Source organism: Rattus rattus, chromosome 1, assembly GCF_011064425.1.
Source record: "Rattus rattus isolate New Zealand chromosome 1, Rrattus_CSIRO_v1, whole genome shotgun sequence".
Taxonomy (NCBI): Eukaryota; Metazoa; Chordata; class Mammalia; order Rodentia; family Muridae; genus Rattus; species Rattus rattus.
In genome coordinates, this window is record NC_046154.1 from 26435283 (window position 1) to 26456707 (window position 21425).

Consider the following 21425-nt stretch of genomic DNA (forward strand, 5'->3'; position numbering starts at 1 on the left):
TAGTAGGCTCCTCCTCTGCACATCCTCCAGAGCCTCCACCCCCATCGCAGCCCCACAGCTGCCTGCTGTTTTTGCAGGCCCCACCTACCCGATCATCCAGCTCAACACTCAACTCCATCATTACGACGGGCCAATCGTGCGCAAGGAGATCGGTACCCGAATGGCACGGGCCCGTGCCGAGGTTCACGCTTGTCAACCTAGTGTAGACCTACAAGTGTGGCATCTAGACCTGACACTGAGTATGAGATCAGCGTGCTGCTTACCCGTCCGGGAGATGGAGGCACAGGCCGCCCAGGGCCACCACTGCTCAGCCGGACCAAGTGCGCAGGTAGGTTGGGGGAAGGCCCTTTTCCACAGAGGTAGCAAGGCCTCCTGACACACATACATATATAAAATTGCCTGGGCTATTTCTCCATAGCTTGTCTCCAAAAATAAAATGAGATAAACAAACGAGACAAAGAAAAACACACTACGATCCTGCCCTCTCAACCAAACCAAAACAAAAAGGCAGACCAAGAAAACAAACCTGGAAACTTACCAGAGCCCTGTGGTAGGTTGTTGTCATAGCTACTTCACAGATGATGTGACTGAGACAGAGATGTTAGGCGACTGGACAAAGAATACACAGCCAGGAAGTGGCAGAAATGGGTCCAGAACTCTTAATTGGCTAGGTGCAGATTCTTAAACACTATCAATTAAAAATCCTGCGTGATGGATTTTGTCTGGCTTGCCTGGACCTGGTGCTGAGTCAGAAGTCAGCTCTCCTTTGTGTAGGAGGATAAAGTAGCAGTTGCTAAGGACCCCTGATGCACATGCACCCAGAAGACTAAGAAGAAGAGAAACAGACAGCAGGGTTCTCTGTGTTATCAGTGTGCTGTTGTTTCTGGAATTTTCTTAGTGAGAGGTGTAGATTCTCCATGTAGATTCATGTGCTGTTGTTAAGAACACAGCCTCCTTACCCTGTCATGTTTTCCACCATAGTTCCATTTTAGATGACTATAGTTTAATTTTACAATAAAGATTGACATCTGAGGCTGGCAAGATGGCTCAGCAGGTAGAAGGTGCTTGCGGCCAACCCTGATGGCATAGAGACTCACAGGATGGAAGGCGAGAACCCATTCTTATAAGATGACCTCTGACTTCCAGATGTGTGCTGTGCCATGCTTGTGCCCTCACACCCAAGCCAGATGTGCAGCTGAAAAATAACGTATACAACGTAACAAAAATGTAACAACAAATTGACATCCATAGACTCCATAGATATGTAACAGACTCCCCCAGTTTCCGGTGTTTGCTTAATTAGTTTTGTGTAATCTATCACCTGTGTGGGTTTGTGTATACTATGGGAAGCCTGAGCAGTGTCCCTATAGACGATTCCCATTGCTGTTTTAGACCACACCCACTTCTCTTCCTCCTCCCGCCCCTTTGGTAACCACAGATCAGTCCTTCATTTCTAGAGTTTTCTCTAGAATGTTCTGTAAATGACATCATGCAGTATATAACGTTTTTGGAATTTTTTTTTTTTTGGTAACGGAGTTATTACAATATGATCTGCATTCGTCCATGTTACTCATTAAAGTTTATAGTTTAGAGGTGTTAAGTATCTCCGGTGGTGTGCAACTATTAATCATTGGTTTTGGAACATGTCTTCACTCATGTCTTCATAGGGGGAACCCTATGCCATATAAGGGCCGCCTAGTTCATCCTGAAGCCCCAGTCAAACACGAGTCTACTTTCCATCTCTCTTGATTTAGATTTTTGTAGGTGTTTTATACAATAGAACCATGTATGATAGTCTAGAGTGTTTTGCTGGTGTGTGTGTGCACCCGTGTGTGCTTGTAGTATGTGCACTTATATGAGCTCAGGGTAATTTTATGAGCTCTGGCCTGAAGAGGGATGAAGAGAGCCCTGGGTTCCCCCAGAGTTGAGTCACACAGGCAGAGCGAATTCCCTGATGCGGTTCTGGGGACTGGAACCCCAGGATCTCTAAAAGCAGCAATCGCTTACATAGCAGAGTCCTCCCTCCCTTTCATGGTCCTAATTTGCATTTCTGTAAGTCTAGTGTTGCTCAACATCTTTCCACACATGACTGCCGCCGCCTGTGCTCCTCAGTGGATCGCCTGTTCATATCATTGCTCATTTCTTAATAGAATTGCTTTTTTTTCTGTAGAGTTTTGAGAGTTCTTTATGCATTCTAGATACTTGTGATGGTTTGTATATGCTCAGCCCAGGGAGTCACTGTGGGTGTGGGCTTAAGACCCTCACCCTAGCTGCCTGGAAGTCAGTCTTCCACTAGCAGCCTTCAGATCAAGATGGAGAACTCTCAGCTCCTCCCAGGACCATGCCTGCCTGGATGCTGCCATGCCCCCACCTTGATGATAATGGACTGAACCTCTGACCCTGTAAGCCAGCCCCAATTAAATGTTGTCCTCATAAGACTTGTCTTGGTCATGGTGTCTGTTCACAGCATTAAAACCCTAAGACAATTCTAGATGTATGTAGAACATATTATTAATGCATTAATGGTTTAATGAATGCATAATCTGTAGGTATTTCTCCCGGTATGGATCTTGTCTCCTTGTTGTCTTTACATGGATCCAGAGCAAACATTTTATCTTTTTTTTTGTCTTTTTTTTTCCCCTGGAACTAAGGACCGAACCCAGGGCCTTGCGCTCTACCACTGAGCTAAATCCCCAACCCCTCAGAGCAAACATTTTAAATTTTGATGAATTTCTGTTTCTCAAATTGCCCAGTGCTTTTGGATCTAAATCTAAGAGTTCCTTGCCCAGCCTTAGTTCTCAAAAATCTTTTTCTATTTCTTCTTTTACTTTATTTTCCTCTAAGAGTGTAACAGTTTCGTCTTTATATTCATAGTCTATTTTGAATAATGTATGACATTAAGGTTAAGAGTCAAACGGTTTTTACAGTTGATATTACGTTTTATGTTTTTGGCGAATTTATTTACTTATTGTCTATGTGTGGGCATGTGCTTGCCACAGTGCTCATGTGGAGGCTGGAGGACCGCTTATTAGAGTCTGTTCTCTCCGTCTACCGCGTGGGTTCTGCAGATCGAACTCAAGTTGTCGGGTTTGACAGCAAGCATTTTTTACCTACCGAGCCGTCTTGACAGCCTGCAATTCATATTCTTAAGTGTTATTAAAAGCTGATTTGTGGGCCAACTAAAATCTAATTTAATGCCAGACTTTGGGAGAGAGAGGTACTTGTTTGGTGGGTCAGTGTCGCTGTGGTGATAGCCTTCTAGCTGAGGGGTCTGGGTGGGGTGATGTACCCATCGAGAGCTTCATTCTTCTTGTTTTGTAAGTGGAAACAACGTTAATCTCTACCATATGGGATAGCATCAAGATTCGGGCAATGGGTGTTTACTGAGTGTCTATTATGTACCAGATAATGTTACAGTTGGTAGGGTTACATGGCTGCACCCTAGACAGAGGCCACCGGCGTTTGAGTCCTCTTAAGTCTCTGCAGGGAGCTTGTGTCCTGGCAGAAGGAGGCAGACGATAAATAAATAAACAAGTGGAATATATAGTCTGTCAGATGGTGGTAAGTGCGTGAGGAGGAATAAATCAGGGCAGGGACGGAGATGGGGAGGGGGCGGAGGATTGTTATTTATAAAAAGCTGAAGGACTATCTTACTGAGATGGTGGCATTTGAGCAGAGTCATGCAGGAGGTGAGGGGCTGAGCCAGGTGTGCTCTAGGAGCACAGGCAGGGAGGGAACAGTCCAGACAGTCAGACCTTTGAGTGCCCAGGCCTGGAGGCGTGGAGGGGACCTGTGAGAGAAGATGTATGAACAGGGCTTGGGATGTCAGAATCACCAGGGAGCGATCGAGCTGGGTAGCGACCGCAGGGGTAGGAGGGCAGGATTGAGCACGTGCAACTGGTGGTCTGGTCTGCTCTGGAGAGTTCTTGGAGGATTGACTATAGGAGGGTGTACTGGCTAGGTTCTTGCTTACTGGACAACAGACAAAACACCTAGGAAGAAGGATCCTTAATGAAGGAAATGTGTGTATCAGGTTGTCCTGTGAGCATATTGGTTGGGTATCTTCTTGATGAATGAATGATGTGGGTGGCCTTTAGGCAGGTTGTCTTAGGTCTTATAAGAAAGCAGGCTGAGAGGAGAGAGAGAGAGAGAGAGAGAGAGACAGAGAGAGAGAGACAGAGAGAGACAGAGAGAGAGACAGAGACACCCACACACACACACACACACACACACACACACACACACACACACACACACACACACATATCTCCATAATCTCTGCTTCAGTTCCTGCCTTGAGCTCCTGCCTGGCTTCCCTGGATGGTGGACCATGGTGTGGAAGTGTAAGCCAAATAAACGTCTTCTTCCCGAGGCTGCTTCTGGTCATCATGTTTATCATAGCAGCAGAGAGCCAAACTGAGACAGAGGGCAAAGGTTCCTGAAAGAGACACACAGGAAGCGCCTGAAGTTATTGCAGTCAGAGACAGGAGCTGGGAGCCGAGTGGAAGTGACCAAGATGACAGTGACATGACAAGCTGCTCAGCTTGGTTGGTTCAGAAGTCAGCGGCATCTGCTGATGGATCTGCTAAGGGTTGAAGGAGAAAGACATAGAGGGAGCCCGGGGTGCTCCAAGGTGTTTTACTTGAGTAACTGGACGGATGGAGCTGTCACAAAGAAGCCCACAGCAGCAGAGTTGGAGGGGCTGATCTGGGGAGCGTCATAGATCAGGAGCCGTGCCTTGGACACAATGACTTTGAGATGCCATTAAATGTGCCAGTGGCGATCGCTACCAGGCAGCTGAACGGATGATGGAGGGGCTGAGGGAAGGGTGCGGGCTGCTGGTACGAATCTGAAAGTTGTCAGTACAGAGAGGGAGTTGATGGCATTTAAAGCCATGTTGTGGGATCACATCTCTGTTGTCAGTGTTCTCAACAGGGGTGATTCTCTCTCCTAGGCGACGTTTGGTGGTGTCCGGAGACATGCTGTCTGCCATACTGGCTACTGGTGATGGGTACTACCAGCGTGAAGAGGTAGAGGCCAGGGACAGCTGTCCAGTGACACTTAACTGATCTGAAGCTTCGATACTGTTGAGATTGGAACCCTCCTGTAGAGATTTTTGGGGAGTGTAAATGTGGAGATGGGCTTGTGAAGATGAGTCCACGGGGGTCCTGCTGTGTTTTGGGTTAATCTGGGCAATTGTAGGGGGGCGTATTACGTATGTGTGAAGTAGTGTGCCTGGCACACCACAGGCTCTCCAGGAAGTGACAGCCGTCAGCAATATGGTTTCGAAGGCGGTTTCGATTTGCCACTTAGAATAAAAGAAATCAGAGCTTGAAGCCCATGGAAAAATCTCTGTTGCACTCCCCTGAGTGTGCCCCCTGAGTGTGCAGATGGGGACGGGACTTGCTAGCAATCAGACAGTGGGGTCAAGGACCCAGGTTGTGGGGCTGGGGAAATGCTTGCTGTCAGCAACAGAAATGAGATGAGTGCGGTAGTGTGTGCCTGTAATCACTGTATGGAGGCAGAGGACTCTGCATACACACACACACACACACACACACACACACACACACACACACACACACTGGGCACATCGTCCATGTATGAAAATGAGGCAGAGAGGCAGACAGCCTCAGTCTCAACAGGCTAAGACTGCTTTATTGGATCAGTGAAGGGCCTCAAGCTTTCTGAGGGATGAAGGTTGAATACAGTTAGAGAGGCTGAAGGATGGATAGATAGATGGATAGATACATGCATACATACAAACATAAATATACATATATATACACACACATATATACACATATACACACAGGTACACACATATACACACATATATACACAGGTACACTCACACACATATATACATATATACCACAGGTACACTCACACACATATACACATATATACACACAGGTACACACACATATACACATATATACACACAGGTACACACACATATACACATATATACACACAGGTACACACATACACATATATACACACAGGTACACACACATACACATATACACACAGGTATACACACATACACATATATACACACAGGTACACACACATACACATATATACACACAGGTACACACACATACACATATATACACACAGGTACACACACATACACATATACACACAGGTACACACACACACACATATATACACACAGGTACACACACACACACATATATACACACAGGTACACACACACATACACATATATACACACAGGTACACACATACACACACACACACACACTCACAGCTCCAGGATGTACAGCTATTTTTTGTGGTTTGTCTGGGAGCAGAGTGTGGGTTGTTTTTGATAGCTGAGCAGTCAGGCTAGGCTTGAGCCATTCTTTATGGCTCGGAGCTCCCCCCCCAACCCCCTACAGCCTGACTCAAGTCCTCATGACCTGAGGCTATTACCAAACAGCCGTAACTTTTGATCGTTCCCATTTTACAGATGAATAAGATCCAGAGATTCAGTCACTTGACCAAATCTGCATGGTGGTCCACAGCAGAGCCAGGGGCAGAGCTGGTGTCTTAGCTTCTTCCCTGCTGCTGTGATAAACAGCTTGCAGAACTGTTGATCCCGGCTCATAGTTGGAGGGTACAGTCCATCCTGACGGGGCTGTCAGGGCAGCTGGAGCTCGAAGGCAGGGAGAACAGAATACTGGGTACTGGTGCTCGGTTCCCGGCTCCTTTCTATTCAGTCTGGGATCCAGGTCATGGTACAGTGCCACCCTCATCGAAGGTGGTGTTAGATCCTTCAGACTGAGAATCAGCCTTAGCCATGCAGCTGTCACCTCTGGACTTCCGGTGTCAGGTACAGATACCCACTTTCCTCAGGCTAGCCAAGGGTGGGACTGGGGCAGGGCCGGTGGGTAGATCCACTCCTAATGACAGGCTCCTCTTTGGCGTCATTACAGGCCCGGGATTGTTTTGCTCTTGGGCAGCTGTGTTGTCGGGCTCTGCAGGCCCACAATTCCCTCCACTCTATTATTTACTGTAAAAACAATAATATTGCACCAGTAAAAGGCTTAAAAAAAAAGTCCTCTGAATCACCATCCTAGCTCAACAGCTGCCTTAAATTTTCTGTCTTGTTCCGTTCTCCGTCCATATGTCTCCACTGCACATTTCTACTGCTTGCCATTGGGATGGAGCGGGTGCGCTCAGGATTCTGCTTCGTTTGCTTGGTTGCTGGTCCGTGTGCGACACCGTTTGTAATTATGTTACTGCCAGCAGACATCCACTGTGTCCCCAGATTGCTGGGTTGTTTGTCTCTATATCCTTATTATTGTAATACGACATCGAAAAAATTAAATGCTTGCTGTTCCTTTTATTCTCCTGAATCGTATTCTTTAGGGTAAACAGTCAGGAGTGATTAGAAGAAGGGCTCGGACATGTTACTGCTTTGCGGCATGCTTCCGCTAATTCATGTTGCTACAGAAGTCTCGCTTTGGTGCACACGGTTCTTTATTGATTACTATTGGCTGGGTGCTCTGGTTTACCAGGTCCCACGTGATGCTTATATTTTCCTTTTTTCTTATGTTTGTTTTGAGGCATGATCTCATTTAGCCCAAGCTAACCCCTAGCTGCTATGTAGCTGAGGATAACCTTGACGTCTTGATCCTCTAGCCCAGCGGTCTTTGGAACCCCTTGGGGATCGGACGGTCCTTTTATAGGGGTCACCTAAGATCATTGGAAAACACAGATATTTACATAACAATTCCTAACTGTGGCTAAATTACAGTTATGAAGTATTACAAGGAGATGAACCTTATTAAAGGATTGCCTCATTAAGAAGCTTCTACCTCCTAAGGCCTGGGGTCACAGGCCTATGCCTGGCTTATATTTGGTCTTTAAAGGAACTGGTTTTGTTGATTGTTTTGGGGCCAGGGCCTTGTGTGCCTCAGGCTGGCCTTGAACTTGCTTGGCAGTTGAGGATGACCTAGAACTAACTTCTGGTCCTCTGATCCCTTCTCACCCAGTGCTGGGATATGTCACCGTTTTGAAGTAAGTGTTATTTTCTCCGTTGGCATCCGTGATTCAGAAGAGTTAGGTAACTTCCCTGGAGTGGCAGAGCTAGTGAGGAGTGGATGTGGGATGTGAACCTGGATGCACTTGACCCTGTTTAAAGCTCTTTCCACGGGCAGAGGCAGTTGTTGGCGTTATAATGCTCAATAATGTTATTACAGTCAACCCATGCTGGGTTAATTTAATAGAAGTTATGTGTGTCTTCCTTTCCCAAGTCCCCTACCCTCTGGTATCTGAGTGACCTGTGGGATTCACCTGCATAGGGATTCTTGGTCTCTGAACTCCTTCTTGCCAGTGTGTTAGGGAGTGTCTTATGGCTGGTGGCATTTGGAAGTAGAGAGACTCTTAGATTCACACCCTTCAGTCAGCATACCAGTCTTGGTCAACATGGTGTTTGAGACCCTGGATCTGCTTAGGATTGAAGAGAAGAGGCAAGGTAAGCCTTCCTTTCTTGGGCAGACCAGGGTTCCTCAGCTGCTAGAAAGAAAGATGCCCACCTAAGTTAGCATTTACCCTCCGTGGCAGAGGCTGCTGTCTTGAGTCATAAGCAGTGCTTTTAAGTAGCCTGGGTGGGTTGTTAGGGCTCAGAAATCTGGGTCTTGCATTATAAAAAAATCTGAATCTCTAACTCTTTTGAAAACTGGGATGCTCTGGAAGTTCTGAAGGTTTTTCCTTAGAAAGACTGATCCCCAGGAGTCAGACTTAGGTGGCAGCGGCTGCTGCTGCTGCTGCTGCTGCTGCTGCTGCTGCTGCTGCTGCTGTGACCCCTTGCAGTCTTGCTCACTGAAGTCTTAAGCTTCTGTCTAGCCAGTGTACCTTGAACTTGACCTGTCCTTATCCAAATCCTGTAGGAGGACAAGGAAGTAAGTGCCGGAGGACAGGAAGGAAGGTGGGTGGACATTCCAGGCACAGGGTATTGTGGGCAGAGCTGGTCTGAGCCCCACTCTCACAAGAGAAAAGACGGGTGGTAAATTGGCTTCTGTAGAAGCCCTGGTACGATGCACACAGGCCATCCCAGAGCTGCAGAGCAGGGACCACGCCAAACTGTCTGTGTGGGATGGGACGTGAGTGTGTTTGGCTTTTGGAGAGAAGGGAGCCAGTCAAGAGGTAGGCCTTGTTAGCAGCTTCTGAAATTTGCAGTCTGTCTCTGATGGCTGCCTTGCTGTTCACTGCAAGGCAATGAAGACTTGCCTCCTGACTGGCTTAGGAAAGAAATGAAAGCTGGGTGGGATCAGGAACTTGCTGTGCTCAGCTTCTAGGTTGACAATTGTCACCCGTGCACTCCTGTGTTGGGAGTGTGAACTGATGTCTCCAGATGTGTCTTCTATAAGGTGGCTGCTGAATAAACTGTCCTAGACGGTAACCCTAGGGTCCTCCTCAACCTCCGAAAGGGGCTAAGTCACAGGGTCTTCTCAGCTGCTCATGGAGGGGTCTTAAGGACCCTGATGGGACACTTTAAAGGAAGGTAGGCACTCACAGAACTTCTGAGGCATGGATTCAAGTGTCCCCGAATCAGGTAGTGAAGGATAAAGGATCCTTGGAAGCATCTTGGCATTTTCCTTTTCAGAGGTTTAAGATCACAGTCTACTCAAGGCAGACAGAGGGGTATGGGCTGAGCCCAGGCTCTCTCCTGGTTTCACTTTGGAAGCAGGGTGTATATGTGTGTGTGTGCATGTGTGCATGCGTGTGTGTGTGTGTGTGTGTGTGTGTGTGTGTGTGGTTTGTGTGTGTGATATGGTATGTATGTGTGGAGTCTGTTTGTATGGTATGTGTGGGGTGTGTGATGTGTGCATGTGTTGTGTGGGTGTGTGGTGTGTATGTGCTATGTGTGCATGTGTCATGTATGTGTGTGTCTCTGTCTTTCTGTGTGTGTGTGATGTGTATATGTTGCATGTGTGTGTGATGTGTTTTTGTGTGTGTGTGTGTGTGTGATATGGTATGTACGTGTGGGATCTGCTTATGTAGTATGTGTATGGGGTGTGTGTGATATGTGTATGTGTTGTGTGTGCATGTCTCATGTACATGTGTGCCTCTGTCTTTGTGTATTTGCGTGTGTGTGTGTGTGATTGTGTATGTGTGTTGTGTGTGTGTTATGTGTGTCTGGGTCTCTCTGTGTGGTGTGTATGGTTGTGTGTGTATGTTTCTGTGTGTGTGTCTGTGAGGTGTGTGTGTTTGTCTGTGAGTACCATATACTTGCGTGGAGGTCAGAGGGCAATTTGCAGGAGGCGGTACTTCTCTTCTGCCACGCATGTCTTGGGAACCATATTCCAGTCCTTAACCTCCCCTTGTGCTGGGAGATGGTCTCTCGGTGCCCCAGAGCTCACCAGATAAGCTAAATTGTCTTACCACTGAGTCCCAGCTATCTGTGTGCCCTGCCTCCTGGGATTACAAGCAGGTACCACCCATTCCATTTTTATGTGGACTCTGGCAATCGAACTCTGTCTTTGCCCTCGAAAAGCAAACATTTTTACCTCCTGAATTATCTCTCCAGGCCCCCAGTTTCTCTATTTACAAAATGGGGACATATTTTAGCCTATAGAGCCATTAAGAGACTGTGTAGCTCGGCCTGCCTGTCCCTCCCGTTGGAACAGCTGTGTCTCTCTGTGGCATGGCTATGACTATTAGGTGAATTCTCTGAGGACTAGGGCAGAGGCAGATAAGAGTGTGGGTTCTGGTGCTGGCCTGACTGGGTTTCAATCCTAGCTTCACCTTTGATTTTGTGAGTATGGCCTCATCACCTGAGCTCCATGCCTCTGTCTTCTCCTTGTATGGCAGGTCAATGGCAGCCCCTTCTTGTAGTTCAACAAAGACAAATCATTTCAAAGCCTCCAGAAAGATGCTGGCCACTTCCAAATGCCCTACGTATTAACCGCCAGCGTTATTGTTGCTGGCAGACTGCAGTTTCCCTGTGGCTTTGGCCCTTGGGGAACTTACCCATAGAGAGAGCCCCACCTTGGACACAATGACAGGGGTTCCCATTTCTGCTTTCCACACACCCTCTGTCATGTGCCATTTGCTGTCCTAGCTCCCATCATCCTGGCTTGTATATATTACTGTAGTCCCTCTCTGTATAATCACTATAGATGGTTTTTACCATAAGTTTAGAATTAGTAAATGAAGAAAATAGCCACAGATTGATTTTGATTGGCCCGGTGTTGTTCAGAATGTTCTCGAACTATGGGGTAAATTATACTAATTATAGCACACCTTTTTAGTTTGAGACAGGGTCTCACTAGGTAGCCCAGGCTGTCCTCCTGAGTGATGGGATTATAGGTCTGTGCCACTATGCTCATAGAAGCTAAAGCTTTTGTTTTACATTGATATATCTATCTTATCTCTCTATCATCTACCTATCATCTGTCTATCATCTCTCTATATCTATCTATCTATCTATCTATCTATCTATCTATCTATCTATCTATCTATCTATCTATCTTCTATCATCTATCATTTGTCTATCATCTATCTATTTATCTATCTATCTGTCTATCTATCTATCTATCTATCATCTATCATTTGTCTATCATCTATCTATCTATCTATCATCTATCTATCCATCTATCTATCTTCTATCATCTATCTATCTATCTATCTATCTATCCATCTATCTGTCTGTCTCACGTGTGTATGTTGGTGGGGGGGCTGCCCTGTGAATATTGAGGTCAAAGGACAACCCCATAGAGTTAGTTCTTTTCTTCTACCTGTGGGTCTCAGGAATTGAACTCAGGTCATTAGGCTTGGCCAAGTCCTTAACACTGAGCCATCTCGGTGGCCTAGTAATCATTACTTCTGAGGGGTTATGGGCTGTGTTAACATTTCCTATCCCTGGTTCACTTGTATTACCATGACAATCACAGTGTAGTCTAGCCATCTTCCCAGGGGGCCTTGCTTCTCTGAGGGTGCTGGGGACCCAAATCTAGGTCTGCGGTTCAGGAAACTAAGGTTGAGAGTGGTGGAATCTCTCAGGCTGTGATTGCCAGCTGCAGATGGTAGGGCCAGGATTCAGACGCCTGTCACTTTACTCCAGAGAGTACAGTATTAGTCTCTTCGGTTCTGAAGGTGGCAGGGGGCGGAGGGGGGGAGAGGGGGAGGAGGAATGATTTCCGGCAGCTGATTGATGTTCCTTCCTCTCCTTTTTTCTTTCCCATTTCCTCAACCTTTGCCCTGCTTTCTATGTCTCCAGAGCCCACGAGGGCCCCCAAAGGCCTGGCGTTTGCTGAGATCCAGGCTCGCCAGCTGACCCTGCAGTGGGAGCCCCTGGGCTACAACGTCACGCGTTGTCATACCTATGCTGTGTCCCTTTGTTATCACTACACCCTGGGCGGCAGCCACAACCAGACCATCCGGGAGTGTGTGAAAATGGAGCGGGGTGCCAGCCGCTACACCATTAAGAATCTGCTGCCGTTCAGGAACGTCCACGTGCGTCTGATTCTCACGAACCCTGAGGGGCGCAAGGAGGGCAAGGAGGTCACCTTCCAGACAGATGAAGATGGTAAGAGTGCAGGCCGGATTCCCGGAGTCCCGAGCGCCCCCAGACCCAGGGCCCATGCTCGGATTCATGTAGGGGACTCTAGCAAGGCAGTGGTGACCATTACTCATTCCTGGAGAGACTGTGGTTCTTTGGTTAGGGTAATTTCTTCTTTAAGGGTCTGGAAGACGTCAGCAGCTAATTTGGACCAGGAATTAACCCCACGGCAAGGGTTTTAATAGCTGTTTTCACCTGTGAGATAGAGTTGGATGTATTCAGTCACTTTCTGCCTTGTGTTTTTTGAGCCAGCCTCTTACTGAACCAGGACCTCAGCAGCAGGCCAGCCAGGCTGGTTAGCAAGCCCCAGGGATCTGCCTCACTCCCCTGAGGACTGGGGTTTCTCACATGCACTACTCTGCTTGGCTTTTATGTGGGTGCTGGGGGATCCAAATCTGGGTGGGTCCTCCTGTTTGCCTAGCAAGCACTTTACCAACCGAGCCATCTCTCCAACCCACTTTAAGCTTTCTGAAACTTTATGCTGCCCCCACACCCTACCCCGTCCCCTTTTCTCACATGGTCTTGCTATGAAGCAGAGCCTGGCCTCAACTTCTAATCCTCTTGCTTCCGATTCCTCTGCACTGGAATTGTTGGTCTGGTGCTGGAATTGTTGGCTTGAGCCACTGTGCTTGGCTTGAGCCTAATTCTAATGCGTGCATTGAAAGCTGTGTGTTTTCTTTATGCCCTGCTTAAGCGGCAGCCTATGGTGTTTGTCACTGTCCGTATTCTTGGCTTTACCCCAGACTTGTACATAGTGAGCATGCGTTCTGTGGCACCGAGCTCTGTCCTCAGCCCACCCATACACTCTGTTTTCATTACCATTCAGCTTAAAACCTTCTCTAATTGCTGTCATAATTTCCTCTTTGACTCAAAAGTCATTTAGATTACTTTGATAATTACTAAAAGAAATTAGAATTAATTTCTTTTTTTCTCTCTCCTTTTTTCTTGGGAGAGGAGGTGGGTGGACTTTTTCTTTTAAAGACAGGGTTTCTCTGTTTAGCCTTGGCTGTTCTGGAACTCACTCTGTAGTCCAGGCTGGTCTCAAACTCATAGAGTCCATCCACCTGCCTCTGCCTCCCGAGTGCTGGGATTAAAGGTGTGCACTACCACCGACCGTCCACTTTGCTTAATATCTAAGCACTTTGGGGTGTGTGTGTGTGTGTGTGTGTGTGTGTGTGTGTGTGTGTGTGTGTGTGACCTGTCATGCAGGTTGTCCTTGAATTTAGGTTGGTCTTTTTGGTCCTTTCACTTCTCTATCCTAACTGTTGGGCTTACAGTTCTGCACCACCACATCCAGCAGACCTGCCTGCCACTCCTAGAACCTGCACTCCAAGGCCAGCGCATGCCCAAAGCCTTCTCTAAATCCCTGCAGATTTCCAGAAAACTGAAGGAGGATTGGCTCAGAGGTTTTCCAGTTGCTCATGTGTGCAGTTTTCTATTGCATATGTACTATGCATCCATTCATACATGTATGCATATATATGTACATACATGCATATATGTACATGTATATGTATGTGTGTGTGTATATATATATATATATATATATATGTTTTATAGGTTCTATTTATAACAGTAGCCCATATAGAATTCAGCCCACCTCATTGGCTTTCCCTGGACACCACTCACCTCCAGTATCTGCATATGCACCGAGGGCTTTTCCAGGGGAGGAGCAAGCATTGGCTGTGATGGCCCCACAGCTTTGCACAACCCATAGTTAAACACCAGACTACTCTATTCTCACCATCTCTGCATGTCCGTTTGTCCCCAGGGCTATGGGCAGTCCATTCCATCATCTAGGGTGCTTAACCTAAGTCAGTCCAACGAATTCTCATAGCCCGGACACTTCAGGAAACTCACATCCAAATGAAGAAATCACATCCCCACCCTCCAGGGGGCCACTAACACTCCCTGCACTCACCACCTACCAAGGGTAACCACTATCCTGACAGATAACGTTATGTGTGGATTCGTTGTTGTTGTTCTGGGCTTTGTGTAAGCAGAACCATGCAGTAGACGTTTGCTTTGTGCCCGCTTGTTTCTGTGAACTTTATGCTCTCGGGAGATCTGACTGTGGCATGCATGGTCCTAGCAAATCCGTCCTCAGGACTACGTGGTTCGTTCTACAAACCAGCCCTCCGCATCTACTTTCTGCTAACTGTTGGGAAGTATCCAGGTGGATTCCGATTTGGGGTTGCTTTGAGCAATGCTTTGAAGAAAGTCTGGGCAGATTATTTTTGGTAGATATTCATTCGTCGTGTGGGTGTGTGTAGGAGAGAATGGCTAGATTGCAAGGGTGTGTGTTCATCTTTAGTAGATTTTAGCTAGACGGTCTTCCAATCGTGCCAACTTATACTCCACTGGTGGTGAATGAAACCTTTGTGGGTCTGTGACCTTGCTGACCTGAGAATTGACTTTTTTTTAAACCGTTTGGGTAGGTGGAGAATGATCTTGGGAAATTCTTGCTTTAACTGAATGCTCAGCTCTCACTGTATATTTGTGTGTGTGCTCAACTCAAACTCACTCTCTCTCTCTCTCTCTCCTCTCTCTCTCTGTGCTGCCCTTCTCCTCCCCCCGTGTGTGTGTGTGTGTGTGTGTGTGTGAGAGAGAGAGAGAGAGAGAGAGAGAGAGAGAGAGAGTGGATGGGTGGGTGGGCGCGCCCCGCTGTGTGTGTGTGTGTGTGTGTGTGTGTGTGTGAGAGAGAGAGAGAGTGTGAGAGAGAGAGAGAGAGAGAGAGAGAGAGAAAGAGAGAGTATGGATATGAGTGTGTGTATGTGTGTGAGTGTGTGTGCTCACCCCTCTGTGTATATGTGAGTATGAGTGTGTGCTCATCCCCAATGTCTGTGTGTGTGTGTGTGCATGCATGTGTGCATGTGTGTGTATGTGCGTGTGCATGCATGTGTGCATGTGTGTATGTGTGTGAGAGTGTGTGTATGTGAATGTGTGTGTGTGTGAGAGAGAGTGTGTGTGAGTGTGTGCTCACCCCCCTCTCTGAGTATGTGAGTGTGTGTGTGTGTGTAAGAGAGAGAGAGGGGGGGTATGGATAGGAGTGTGTGTGAGTGTGTGTGCTCACCCCCTCTGTGTATATGTGAGTGTGTGTGAGTGTGTGTGAGAATGTGTGTGTGTGTGTGTGAGTGTGTGTGAGTGTGTGTGCGTGTGTGTGTGTGTGTGTGTGTGTGTGTGGCCAGAAATGCTGATGTTGGGTGTCTTCCTCCATTGCTTTCTGCCTTATTTTTTGAGGCAAGGTTACACTGAGCCTGGATCTCCTTGTTTCTGTTTGGCTGGCTGGCCATCCAGTTCCGAGAAATCCCCGCCTCTGCCCTCTCACCCCCAGTGCCGGGTTACAGATGTGCACCAAGCGCCTGGCTTTTGCATGGGTGCTGGGGATCCAAACCCAAGTCCTCATGCTTTACCCACTGGGCCAACTCTGCAGCCCAGCTTTCACTGATTTTTATCCGTTGTTCCTGCTGGATAACCCCTCACCCCCACCTCAGTCCCTCAGAAAGGTTTCTCAAAGGGTGTTCCTGGCCAGAAGCTGCCTCCCTCCTCCCCTCCGCTGTGTTTGCCGTTAAGAGTGTATACTGCAGTCCCAGCCAAACTGACCCGTGCCTCGCAGTGCCGGCGTGGAAATTTTCATAGCACGTGTATAATGTAATTGTCAGTGCTGTTAAGTTTCTTCAGTCTCACTGAGATTGTTTATGTAATTAAGTTCATTTTAGAAGGGAAAACATCTCCACCCATGATCCCGACCCCCTGTTGCAATTGTTTCCCTTTCTCTGGTAAATATCTGCATTTCCTGAAAGCTACCAGCTGGAGCAGGAGCCCGAATGGAACCTGCTCACCCCTGAGAGGAAGGAAACCGTTGTCCCTGTGGATGGGCTACGTGGGGTTTGAACTTTTGCACACCTCACATTGTCTAGTTCTGGTGAGAGAGGGGCTGTGTCGTGTCCATTTCATAGATGCAAAGACTGAGGTTCAGGGAGGCTAAACAGCCCAAGCGGAACTGTTAGGAGGGGGCAAGGCTGAAGTGCGAATCAAAGTCTCTTTTCCTCTGCCTCCACCCTCCCCTTCCAGTGCCTGGTGGGATCGCCGCTGAGTCTCTCACCTTCACCCCACTAGAGGACATGATCTTTCTCAAGTGGGAGGAGCCCCAGGAACCCAATGGCCTCATCACTCAGTATGAGGTGAACAGGGGCCCTGGTGGGAGGTGGGAAGTGGGAGGTGGGAAGTGGGAGGTCAAAGTTCCTCCTGGGCTGTGATACGGAGAGAGGCATGTGGGAAGACAGAGATGGCCTCAAAGCTACTTCCATGATGGTTAGGGTTGGTGCCCTGTGAATTCTGAGCAGGGTAGGGGGCAGGCCCAGTGCACCTCTAGTTTCTGTGGAATATAGTGGGTGGGTGGGGTTCCGGGAGACCCATCCCTGTCCTGTGCCACCTACCTGCTCCTCCTACCCCCAGATCAGCTACCAAAGCATTGAGTCCTCAGATCCAGCGGTGAACGTGCCCGGCCCGAGACGCACCATCTCCAAACTCCGAAATGAGACTTACCACGTCTTCTCCAACCTGCAACCTGGCACCACATATCTGTTCTCTGTGCGTGCTCGTACAAGCAAGGGCTTTGGCCAGGCGGCTCTCACCGAGATAACCACCAACATCTCAGGTGAGCTTCCCTGGGAGGGGGCCCAGGATCGCAGGGCTCCTAGAATACAGAGGTAGTGCAGCCCATGTGACCTTAGTAAGATAAATGAAAACCACTTAAAGGCTGAAGTAAGGAGTCAGGAGATTATAGTGGGTGAATCAGTTGAGGTCAGAGGTCTGAGGTCAGAGGTCAGTGCCTAAGTGGCCAGGGAAGCTTAGATCAAGGGAACACGATGTTAAGTCTGGGGCCGGAGGTCTGGTCTTCCTGGTCCAGCGGCCAGGCTCCATGCTTGTGTCTCTGTCTCTTCTCAGCTCCCAGCTTTGATTATGCCGACATGCCGTCACCCCTGGGCGAGTCTGAGAACACCATCACTGTGCTGTTGAGGCCGGCCCAGGGCCGAGGAGCACCCATCAGGTGGGAAAGCCTGTGAGGAGAGGGTAGGCAGCAGGCCTCACCTCTGATCTGGCCAGCTGTCTGGTTACCCTGTTTCCCGCCTGGGCTCAGAATTGAGGAAGGTCCTCCATGATTCTGGGCAGAGGAAAGGTTGGAACCACTTCTTCCCAGCCAAGACCTCAGGTCTCTGCTGGTGACTGTCATGGGTTTCCCGGACAGTGTCGGGTTTGGGGAAGGAAAGGTTTAGGCCTTGCTGGGGTGGGTTATCAGACATTCAGGAGAAGGGGCCTCGTATTTTCTAGCTAGTTCTGTTTCTGGTGGTACAGAGGTAGAATCCTAGAAGGGCAGGCAACCAGACAGATAAGGCCATCCCTGTGGAGCACCCAGCTTTTCTGTTTCTCACTCTCAGGAGGACTTTGGTGTCACAATGGCTGTCTCTGCTGGGTGTGTGTGCGCACGTGTGTGAGCATGTATGTGCATGTTGGGGGTGTGTGTGTGTGTGTGTGTGTGTGTGTGTGTTGGGCGTGGGAGGGGGCATCTCGGGGTTGCCTCTGTGGTATGTTTGGCATGGAGATGTGGCATGGGTGAAGGGCCCATGGGGGAATCAATACGAGTCTGCATGGGTTTGAGAAAGCGTGGGTGATCACACAGGTGTGACTCATGGTCAGCCTGACAGTGCGCTTGGACTTCCTGGGCACAGTCGCTTTGCCCTCATGGGACCCCATTCAGAGCACTCGGTTAGACATGCTAGCAAAACAACTGAAGAGAGAAGGGGTGGGGTCAACTTGGTTTATAGTTTTAGAGGTTTCAGTCCATGGATGTTCCGCCCCGTGTATGTAGGCAGAGCATCAGGGTCTCGAGGACATGCTGGGGCTGGGGTGGTGACTTACCTCAGGGTAACTGGGAAGCAGAGAGAGAATACATACCTAGGTTCAAGCTGGCTAGCTTTCTCCTTCCCTGACATTATTCCATCTGTACCCTCAGCCCATGGTATGGTCCTGACACTTACAACAGGTCTTCCTCTCTAAGGTGGTCCCCTCTGGACCCTCAGCCCATGGGATGGTCCCGACACTTACAACAGGTCTTCCTCTCTAAGGAGGTCCTCTCTGGACCCTCAGCCCATGGGATGGTCCTGACACTTACAACAGGTCTTCCTCTCTAAGGTGGTCCCCTCTGGACCCTCAGCCCATGGGATGGTCCCGACACTTACAACAGGTCTTCCTCTCTAAGGAGGTCCTCTCTGGACCCTCAGCCCATGGTATGGTCCCGACACTTACAACAGGTCTTCCTCTCTAAGGTGGTCCTCTCTGGACCCTCAGCCCATGGGATGGTCCTGACACTTACAACAGGTCTCCACTCTAAGGTGGTCCTCTCTGGACCCTCAGCCCATGGTATGGTCCTGACACTTACAACAGGTCTTCCTCTCTAAGGTGGTCCCCTCTGGACCCTCAGCCCATGGGATGGTCCCGACACTTACAACAGGTCTTCCTCTCTAAGGTGGTCCTCTCTGGACCCTCAGCCCATGGTATGGTCCCAACACTTACAACAGGTCTTCCTCTCTAAGGTGGTCCTCTCTGGACCCTCAGCCCATGGGATGGTCCTGACACTTACAACAGGTCTTCCTCTCTAAGGTGGTCCTCTCTGTACCCTCAGCCCATGGTATGGTCCCGACACTTACAACAGGTCTCCACTCTAAGGAGGTCCTCTCTGGACCCTCAGCCCATGGGATGGTTCTGACACTTACAACAGGTCTCCACTCTAAGGTGGTCCTCTCTGGACCCTCAGCCCATGGGATGGTCCTGACACTTACAACAGGTCTTCCTCTCTAAGGTGGTCCTCTCTGGACCCTCAGCCCATGGGATGGTCCTGACACTTACAACAGGTCTCCTCTCTAAGGTGGTCCCCTCTGGACATGCCTTTGCACACATGCCTAGAGACGTGCTTTGCTAGTCTTCTAGGTGTTTCTCAATCCAGTCAAGTTGCTGGCCATATTAGCTATCTTATCTGGCAAAGCCTCTGCTGGTGTGTGTGTATGTGTGTGTGTGTGTGTGCGTGCGCGCGCGCGCGAGCGCGCACTATAATGCAGACAGAAAGTGTGTGTTTGGGGGTTCATCTCATGGTTGCCTTTGTGGTAAGGTTCCATTTTTCTTAGATATCATCCCAGCCTGAGGCTAATGTGAGTTATCTTTGTCATCTCCTGGGAACATTTGAGGCTGGAGGAGGCATGACCCTAGCCGAGCAGACTGAGAGGGACTTGGGCTGATGTTTGTAGCAATTTTGTGACGGGAAACTGACTCCGTGCACCTGGAACTGGAGGGAAGGCAAGGGCTTTCCTGCTTCTCAGGTCGGCAGGCAGGGTGTCACAAGTGGGCGTCACAGGTGGGTGTCACAGGTGGGCGTCACAGACTGAGCTGTAAGGGAAATATTTAAACACACCAGACCCCACACAGTTCACTCTGGCCTAGTTCCACGGTGGACTGGAAGAGCCCACAGCCAAAGCTACTGAACCATGGTAGTTAGGAGTGGAGATGCAAGTCAGGGCTGGAGAGTCCTAAGACAGGGCTGCCTTAGGGTTTCGAGGGCTCTAGACAGCACCAGGATATGCTTGTTTGCTTAGTGATAGTCTCCTTTCTGCCGTGGATAGATAGTTCTGGGAGGCCCAGATTCCTCAGTACCAGCACAGGGCCTCTCACCTGAGCACAGTAAATATGGCCACACCCTAGTCATCCTTTACCCAGGAAGAATCATTATTTCCTTGTTCTAGGTTCTGTGTCACACACAAGAGGTCCAGTGGGCCACAGGGCTTATTCCTACAGTGCAGGGCTACAATTGGTGTCAGCAATAACAATGGGTACTCATTAGCTAAGTGACATTTCTGTCTACACCCTGGGTCACTCTCATCTTGCATTGAAAACTGAGGCTCGGGAGCATCTGTGACTTGGTGATTTATAAAGAGGCAGTTAAAGCCCCGGACCTTTGCCACCTAAAGGCTCTCTGTGGTCACTTGCACTATCTCTTCCCTGTCCAGCGTCTACCAGGTGGTTGTGGAGGAAGAGCGGCCACGGCGCTTGCGGCGCGAGCCTGGAGGTCAGGACTGCTTCTCGGTACCTCTGACCTTTGAGACGGCCCTGGCTCGCGGCCTGGTGCACTACTTTGGGGCTGAACTGGCTGCCAGCAGCCTGCTTGAGGCCATGCCCTTCACTGTGGGTGACAACCAGACCTATCGTGGCTTCTGGAACCCACCGCTTGAGCCCAGGAAGGCCTACCTCATCTATTTCCAGGCAGCGAGCCACCTGAAAGGGGTGAGGGGTCGGCTGGGTCCTGGTGGTGTAGTGGGTGGTAGGGTGGAGAGCCTTTGGCGAGACCTACCGCGGAGGCCTGAGACCTGGTCCTAGACTTCTCCGCAGGCTAACTCCCTTTCCTTGAGCCTTACCCTCCTAGTCCGAGACTTCTTTCCATAGATGCCCCAGTACTCCTCTGTCCAGACCCTTTGCTTGCCTTCTCTCAGATGCGTTTTCCCAAGATGCCCACCTCCGGAGGCCCAAGCCCCACCTCCACCCCAGGTCCCACCTCCAGAGGTCCAGGCCCCACCTCCAACCCAGGCCCTACTTCTGGAGGTCCAGGCCCCACCTCCCCCCTAGGCCCCACCTCCGGAGGTCCAGGTCCCACCTCCCCCCAGGCCCCACCTCCGGAGGTCCAGGTCCCACCTCCACCCCAAACTTCCTTCTTCCTGAGCTCTGCCCTCTTCTTTTGGCTTCTGGATGCTCAGTGCTCCAGCCCTGACTTTTCCCACTTTTTAGCAGACCCCTGGAT

General features: G+C 49.2%; 1 protein-coding gene across 1 annotated transcript in view; it reads left to right on the top strand.

The window, feature by feature from the left end:
- The window catches only part of Ptpru (protein tyrosine phosphatase receptor type U), a 74097-nt gene that overhangs the window by 19060 nt on the left and 33612 nt on the right, over positions 1–21425 (top strand). The window contains 7 exon segments of the mRNA XM_032896923.1: positions 31–224; positions 227–328; positions 12239–12547; positions 16655–16764; positions 17039–17240; positions 17531–17633; positions 20641–20914. Of these exon segments, the coding sequence (XP_032752814.1) occupies positions 31–224; positions 227–328; positions 12239–12547; positions 16655–16764; positions 17039–17240; positions 17531–17633; positions 20641–20914 (1294 nt within the window).